General features: G+C 48.7%; 1 protein-coding gene across 1 annotated transcript; it reads left to right on the top strand.

Annotated features, from left to right (window-relative positions):
* The first annotated feature begins 1,144 nt into the window (after positions 1-1,144).
* LOC108499682 (tetraspanin-3-like) lies at positions 1,145-6,401 on the top strand. The gene is made up of 6 exons (XM_017819814.1): positions 1,145-1,349; positions 1,929-2,003; positions 2,302-2,397; positions 3,012-3,164; positions 4,091-4,174; positions 4,972-6,401. The coding sequence occupies exons 1-6, from the start codon at positions 1,284-1,286 to the stop codon at positions 5,056-5,058; spliced, it is 561 nt and encodes a 186-aa protein (XP_017675303.1). The 5' UTR covers positions 1,145-1,283; the 3' UTR covers positions 5,059-6,401.
* Positions 6,402-7,925: the final 1,524 nt, after the last annotated feature.

Below are 7,925 nucleotides of genomic sequence, written 5' to 3'. Positions count from 1 at the left end.
TGGCAGGGCATGGCTGAGTCTTTCAGTGTTATTTCCAGGCCTCTACTGTGGATAAAAGTCTTCAGTCTCCAGGGTGTCACTGGTGTGCATTGGCCTCAATCAGCAAAACATCCTTCTGAGGGAGAGATTAATTTAGAGGCTGCAGAAATTTGTTTCCTGCAGGAAAAGGAGGGACCATGTTTTGCTGAGACCAGTGGTTTGCCTTAGTGGTTAATGCTGTTGACAGAGTGAGAAGGATGAATTTTTCTCAGGGGGAAAAAAAAAAGCCCCAAATCCACAACACATCCCCCTGAAGGTGTCCAAGGGAGGCCTGGATGTGGCACTCAGTGGGGCTGGGTGACAGGGTGGGGATCGGGCACAGGTTGGACTCGATGGTCTTGGAAGGCTTTTCCAACCAAAATGATTCTGTGATCCTGTAAGTTGATTCCTGCAAATGCAGCATAGGGTGGGTGACCTTGAGTGTAGTAGCAGCTAACCAAGGCAACACCAGCCACCTGGATGATAGAAGAAGAAAATATTAAAGCAAAAATATTGTGGTCCTGAGTGAGCCAGAGCTAAGATTAGTATATGTGTGAAAAGAATCGCAAGGTCAAGCTGGAAAGCTGCTTTTGAAGCATGATTGTTCTTTGTGGCTGAAGGCAGCCACGGGAGTGTCTGTGTGGAATGTGTGCAGATAAGTAACACCTGGCCTGGCTTGATAGCTCGGACCCTCATTCTGTATAAAAATGGAGTAATAAAGTTACAAGAGAGCTCTGCCTGGACAAAGTCTGTCTCCCGTGGATTCATTCGCCCAAAAGGGTGCTGAGTGAGGGACCTTTGCCGCACTTGGGTAGGCAGTTTGAGCTTGGCCTTCTGCAGAAACACTGCCTGATACGTGTTGATAGACTCCAGCATTTCAGCTCGGCTAAAGAGGTGCCTTATTAAGTAGAGGAGCGATCCAGTGAATTTTGTCTTCTCTGTGTTCAAGTTTGAATGGGTAGCTAGTTTGGTCAGTAGTTTCAGACGCAGCATTTTTTTTCCCTCTTCTTTGCACGCTGTAGTCGCTAGTTCTAGAGTTGCAATATAAATTGCACTATTGCAGAACGACACGTGTTTACTTTCCTGGGCAGATGCCTAACAAAAAAAACAGCTAATAACTTTCTTCCCTTGCGTTTCAGGCGGCAGCAGCGGGTCTGAGCTATGTTGGGGCGTACGTCATTAACACCTACAAGAGCTATGACAACTTCCTGCAGGACAAGTACGCCGTGCTGCCCGCCGTGATCATCATCTGCGTGGCTGTGGTGATGTTCGTCATTGGGCTCATCGGCTGCTGCGCCACGTTCCGGGAGTCTCGAGTTGGTCTGGGGCTGGTGAGTGTTGCACGTTCTTGAGTGTCTTCTTCTTCTTCACGCCGCTGCATGGTGTGGGAGGTGCTAGGCTAAACCTTGGGATGCAGGAAACAGAAAGTGAGACATTATTGGGACGTACACCACTGAAGCACTGCTCGTTTGCGTGAGTTGTGTACTGCTGTGACACACTGACTGATGGTGAGTGAGGCACAGCCTGAATTATTAGTGACACCAATGCCCTCTGGCGTGGACAGTCTCATGACTCTGCCTCTGATGAAGAGGAGTCTGGAAAGCACTGAGTTTTGAGAAGGTTTGGGTTGGAAGGGACCTTAAATATGTTGTTCCACCCCTCCTGCCATGGGCAGGGACACCTTCCACTAGATCAGGTTGCTCCAAGCCCTGTCCAGCCTGGCCCTGGACACTTCCAGGGATGGGGCAGCAACAGCTTCTGTTCTAAATTATTTTCTGTAAAGTACTTTGGTTGTGGAGGCCACAACAGATAACAATAACTTACTGCTATAAACTAATGTGAAGAGTAATGTGCAGTTGAATTCAAATGCTGTGGAATTCTTCCTTACAGTCTCTCTCTTGTATTTGCAGTTCTTGGCCATTATCCTGGTTATCTTTATTGCAGAGGTATCCGCTTTTGTCCTGGGATTTGTTTACAGGGAAAAGGTAAGCAAAGAATTAGCATCTCTCTCTCAACCTAAAAGTAAAGAAAAGCTCTTGCATTGTTGGATCATTTTTAATATATCCAGTTTTCTGGTGCTTCATCTCCTATCCTGCAACCTGCGGAGCAAGTGGAACCAGCAGGGGAGACAAAATATGATTCTGGTTCAGTGTTACCTGAATTTTATCCACATAGCTTGGTATTTGTTTTTGTTGGGACAAAGATCTTTTGCATTTTCTGCCAGATAAAACTCTTATGGCTCATGTTAAAACCATCTGCATATTTTTTTCTTTCTTTAAATAGGTAAAAACTGACGTGCAGGGCACGATGCGCTCGGTCTTTGAGCAGTATGATGGGAAAAACCCAGAGTCTACAGTTGTGGATTACTTGCAGGAACAGGTAAGAAAGTATTTAAATTGTCCTGGGAGTTATTTGGAAAAGAACAGTTGGGTCCTAAAGAAGGAATTTAGGCTGGAAAAGGAGGGGAGGAGATGTCTGGGGTGGTATCCTGGAACTCGGCTCTGTGTTTAGCATCTGGTTCTCCAAGGCAGCTGAGGGTGCTCCCCACTTTGCAGAGGTGATGTTTTCAGGCTCCTGGTGTGAAGTTCACATGGTGAATGATTGTGTTGACAGAGTGGCATTTGGATCAGACCAAATAAGCAGTACAAATGAGTAACTGCTGCTGAGAACACTGCCCCACGAAACAGAAAGGTGACAGAAGACTCTGTCCTGCAACTTGTCACTTTCATATTGGAGCTTTCACAAAGAGTAAACCATGAAGGATGTAATGATGTATGAAAGGAGGTTGATTTATTGTATTTGTGATTGTTTTCCTGAAGCACTGCTGCTTGTAAATCTGCTGCATACGAAGGGCACCTCTGGTCCACTATGCCTAAGAGAGGCTTAACTCAACATGAACCTTCCTATATATATATATATATATATATATAATCAATATGAATAAATGTAATACATATATTCATACATCCCTGTAACTGCCCTGTATTTGGCAGCTTCACTGCTGTGGGGTGAAGAACTACAGTGACTGGACGACCACACAGTGGTTTAATTCCACTGGGAACAACAGTGTCCCTCTGAGCTGCTGCCAGCAGGATGTGAAGAACTGCACAGGGCATCTGGATCAGCCACAGGAGCTCAACACTCGGGTGAGGATGAGGGGCTGGGGGTCACTGCTGGGCCACGATCACTCTCAGCCAGCAGGAACCACGGAGGAAAGCACATCACGCTTTAGGGATATGCCCACAGCTGTCTGGGCCAGGGGAGGAGACTCGTGTAGGATTGACCATGCTGAATCTGGAGGATGAAGATGCTCCAAGGGCTGGAGCACATCGTGGTGGAGGCAGGCTGGGAGAGCAGGGGGTGTTCAGCCTGGAGAAGAGGAGGCTCCAGGGAGACCTTGGAGCCTCTTCCCATGCCTAGAGAATACCTGTAAAGAAGATGAGATCAAACATTTTAGCAGGGTCTGTTGTGATAGGACAAGGGGTGATCGTTTTAAACTAAAAGAGGATCAATTTAGGTTAGATATAAGGATGAAGTTTTTTACAATGAGGGTGGTGAGACACTGGCACAGGTTTGTCCAGAGAAGCTGTGGCTGCCCCATCCCTGGGAGTGTCCAAGGCCAGGTTGGATGGGGCTTGGAGCAACCTGGAATAGTGGAAGGTGTCCCTGCCCATGGCAGGGGGTAGAACAGGATGATCTTTAAGGTCCCTTCCAACCCAAACCATTCTGTGATTCCATGAACTCCATAGGAGGTTTTCCAGTCTGGAGAAAAGCCCCTAGGTTGAGTTTTACAGATACCATTCCTGCTCTTCCTGTTTTTGCGTTTTGGGCACTTCCTTAAGTGACCTGAGCTAGAGGAGATTGGGAAGCAGCAAATGTCAGTGGATTGTGATTTGTCAGTGCTTCTCCTCAGGCCATCAGGTCTGGAAGACAAGAACAGAGTCCCTCGGGTCTGCAGTGGTTGATTAGGCAGGTCTTGCTTCCTTTAAGGGGTTGGGGAGGAAAAGAAAGAAAAAAAGTCCAGCTGAATTAACATCATTTAATAGGTTTTCACCTCCCTCTTTCCTGGCAGGGCTGTGCAGAGGAGCTGGAGTCTGGGCTGCAGAGCGTTATCAGCTATGCCATGCTCGTGATCCTGGGGTTCGCCATTGTAAAGGTAAATGTTTCTGTCTCCTCCCTCATGGAAAACAGTACTGCCTGCCCTTTGATCTTGGGGCTTTTTCTTCTGCCATGTCCCATCAGCCTTTTTTCTGGCTCTGAAGTAAGACTCTGTTCCTCACTTGTGTTTCCAATTGTCTCCATTCCATCTGCCTAACAATGAGGGGAGGGATCCAAAGAGATAGTAGGGGATTTGGGATGGCAAGTCAATGGAGAATCCATTTCATCATAGTATCATAGAATGGTTTGGGTCGGAAGATTTTAAAGATCTTCCAGTTCCACCCCCTGCCATGGTCAGGGACACCTTCCACTAGCCCGGGTTGCTCCAAGCCCCATCCAACCTGGCCTTCAACACTTCCAGGGACAGGGCAGCACAACACAACTGTGCCAGGGCCTCCCCACCCTCACAGACAGCAATTCCTTCCCAATATCCCATCTAACCCTGCCCTCTGGCAGTGGGAAGCCATTCCTCTTTGTGCTGTCACTCTGTGCCCTTGTCCAAATGCATGCTTAAATACTTTGCAGAACTCACTTTTTAAGTCCAGAATAACCCCAGGCTTTCACTGAAAGATAACTAGGAATTAATGTGGATGTGTAAATTAATGGGGGAAACCAGGGAGGAAAATGTTGAGCTGGAACTGTTACTGGAAATTGATATGCAAAAATGCCGCTTTCTGTAGATGTATTTCTAAGTGTTTTTTCAGTATGATGGAGTCCTCTAATATACAGGTGTTGAGTCTGGTGACTGAAACAACAAACACAGCACTAAATCTCTTGGGCACTCTCTCTTCCCAGTTCTTTGGCATGCTGAGTGTCTGTGTGCTGACTTGCAAGAAAGAAGAAAGTGGATACCAGCCTCTTTACTCGGGGGTGTTTGCTTAATAAAAGGCAAAGATCAATTTTTCTTTTGCTTCCTGATGACAAAATAGACTCGTGACCATACCACAGCTTGGATTTGTGACTTCAGATAGCACCAGATGGTGTTACAGACTCCAGAAAGAAACGTACTTCTGCCCTTCTTCCCTCTGCCCTGAAAACAGAAACGTGCAGCAGAAACTTTACATTTTAATCACTAGACTGATGGAGACTGCAGGAGGGGTTTCAGTTATCTGCACAAACCTCAGATCATTCCCCTGGCGAGGTTTAAACAGCAAAAGAAACTTTAGAATGCCAGGCTTAAATATGCTTCATAGACATGGGGATTTGTAATATGTTTTCTCTATATCTGTACAGTTGTGCAGTTTGTTTTTATTTTTTTTTCCCCTCTTTCTTACGGTCATTTGTTGTAATGCTGTTTACTGCAGAGGCTGTTAGTGCAAAACAACCCTGTGTTTAAAGTCTAGAACAGACATTTGGGTTGTTTTTTGAAGCAGCTATCAAATGTGAACAACCCCAGGTTAGGAGGGGATGTGTGTTTTGAGCTTCTGGGCTCAGAACATCTCTGTTTGCCTTATTTTTTATCTATTTCTTAGTTATTGACATTAAAAAAAATTTTTACCTCCTTTTACTGATGCTGTTATGGTTTGCCTACACAAAGACAGACTGTGTCAGTCCATTTAATGTGGGAGTTGTCAGAGTTAGGGGATGAATCCAGCATGGAAGATGGGAGTCACAGGACATGTTGTCTCCACGTGGTTGTGTAGATGGGACCGCTGGAGGGGTTAGTGCTGCTTTCACTGTCCCATGGAAGCTTTGACCACCTTTCTCCACTAGAAAATGTTTAAAAGATGCATTATTTTACAGAGCAGTTTCAATAACCTGCTGTAGCTCTGCATTCGCACATTTTCCTTTTTCCTTAATTCCACTGGATGCGGTCACTGTGTGGATTTAACATGGTCCTTGCTTTAGTTCTTTAACTTGTTTCTACGTTAATCTGTTTATCAGCTCTTAAGGATTTGGGGAGGGCGGGAACTATCATCTGTTCTGTATCAGGGAATTGTGGAAAAGCAACACAATTTTTGCCTTTTTTTTTTTCCCCTTGGAGAGATAAGCAGCCTGTCCTTACCAATAAACCTTTATATTTGTAGCTAATTAGAAAAAATTAGTTCGGGGTAAGTCTAAACTGTTATCTCCATCCCTACCCCGAGAAAGAAAAAAAGCAACGGGTGACGTTGTTCTATGGGAAACAGACCATGTATATGTTGAAAACTGACTTAATTGTTATTGAGGGCTCTCTCTTCTGTTGAATGCCGAAATAAACTGAATTTGTGTAATCAAGTAAAAAACGTGGTGGGTTTTTGTTGGTTCCTGGCGGGGGGAGAAGGTCTCTGGGGTGCAACAGGAGCGGGCGCCCCTCACGGCGGCCTCAGCCACGCCGCCTCCCTTCCCTGCTCCCCTCAGCGATCCCACCTTCCCTTCCCTGCTCCCCTCAGCGATCCCACCTTCCCTTCCCTGCTCCCCTCAGCGATCCCACCTTCCCTTCCCTGCTCCCCTCAGCGATCCCGCTCCCTTCCCTGTTCCCCTCAGCGATCCTGCCTTCCCTTCCCTGCTCCCCTCAGCGATCCTGCCTTCCCTTCAAGCTCCCCTCAGCGATCCCGCTCCCTTCCCTGCTCCCCTCAGCGATCCCGCTCCCTTCCCTGCTCCCCTCAGGATCCTGCCTTCCCTTCCCTGCTCCCCTCAGGATCCTGCCTTCCCTTCCCTGCTCCCCTCAGCGATCCCGCCCCCTTCCCGCTCCCCTCAGCGATCCTGCCTTCCCTTCCCGCTCCCCTCAGCGATCCCGCCTTCCCTTCCCTGCTCCCCTCAGCGATCCCGCTCCCTTCCCTGCTCCCCTCAGCGATCCTGCCTTCCCTTCCCTGCTCCCCTCAGCGATCCCGCCTTCCCTTCCCTGCTCCCCTCAGCGATCCCGCTCCCTTCCCTGCTCCCCTCAGCGATCCCTTCCCTTCCCGCTCCCCTCAGCGATCCTGCCTTCCCTTCCCTGCTCCCCTCAGCGATCTTGCCTTCCCTTCCCGCTCCCCTCAGCGATCCTGCCTTCCCTTCCCTGCTCCCCTCAGCGATCCCGTTCCCTTTCCTGGTCCCTTCAGCGACCCCGCCTCCCTCCTGGCTCCCTTCAGACCTCCCGCCTCCCTTCCCGCTTCCCTTCTCTGCTTCCCTCCGCGATCCCGCCTCCCTTCCCTGCTCCTCTCAGAACTCCCACCTCCCTTTCCGTTTCCCTCAGCGATCCCGCTCTTCTCTCCCTGCTCCCTCAGCGATCCCGCCTCCTTTCTCGCTTCCCTCAAAGTTCCCGCCTTCCCTCCCCTCTCCCTTCAGGGATCTCGCCTCCCCTCCCTCCGCCTCTCGGAGCTCCCGCCTGCCTTTCCCGATTCCCTCAGCGCTCCCGCCTTCCGCCCTTCTCTCCCTGCTCCCTCGGCGCTCCAGCCTTCCGCCCATCCCTTACCGCCCTCCCGCCCTTTCCTGCTCCGAGCTCCCGCCTTCCCCCCCTTCTCTCCCCTCCCGCTCCAATCGAGTTGTCTTGTCCCCGGGCTGAATTTCCTCGCCTTTTGCAAACGTAACTAACGGTGTCAGATAAGTTCTGCAACAGCAGTTGCTTAATGAAGGAAAGAACTTCTGTGTTTCAAGCAGCGCGTAGGATTACATCATCCAAATAAATATGCATCAGGCAGGCGGAGACTATGTATTAGGAGGGCGTGTTCATGTATTTTTTACTATATAGAAGTAACTTTTTACGCTTTGGCGGCTTTTGTGGAAACCTCCGCCTTGCACCCCGCGCAAGAATAAACAGTTATGTCCTTTCCAAACCACACTGCGTGTCT

The sequence above is a fragment of the Lepidothrix coronata genome, unplaced genomic scaffold (assembly GCF_001604755.1).
Source record: "Lepidothrix coronata isolate B3197 unplaced genomic scaffold, Lepidothrix_coronata-1.0 Scaffold77, whole genome shotgun sequence".
Classification (NCBI taxonomy): Eukaryota; Metazoa; Chordata; class Aves; order Passeriformes; family Pipridae; genus Lepidothrix; species Lepidothrix coronata.
This window is presented reverse-complemented; position numbering and strand designations above follow the sequence as displayed.

Excerpts from the sequence above, each read along its gene's own strand:
- LOC108499682 (XM_017819814.1), top strand. The coding sequence starts at position 1,284 with ATGTTCGTCATTGGGCTCATCGGCTGCTGCGCCACGTTCCGGGAGTCT. Across the intron at positions 2,398-3,011 it reads TGGATTACTTGCAGGAACAG|CTTCACTGCTGTGGGGTGAA; the intron begins GTAAGAAAGTAT and ends TGTATTTGGCAG. Across the intron at positions 3,165-4,090 it reads CACAGGAGCTCAACACTCGG|GGCTGTGCAGAGGAGCTGGA; the intron begins GTGAGGATGAGG and ends CTTTCCTGGCAG.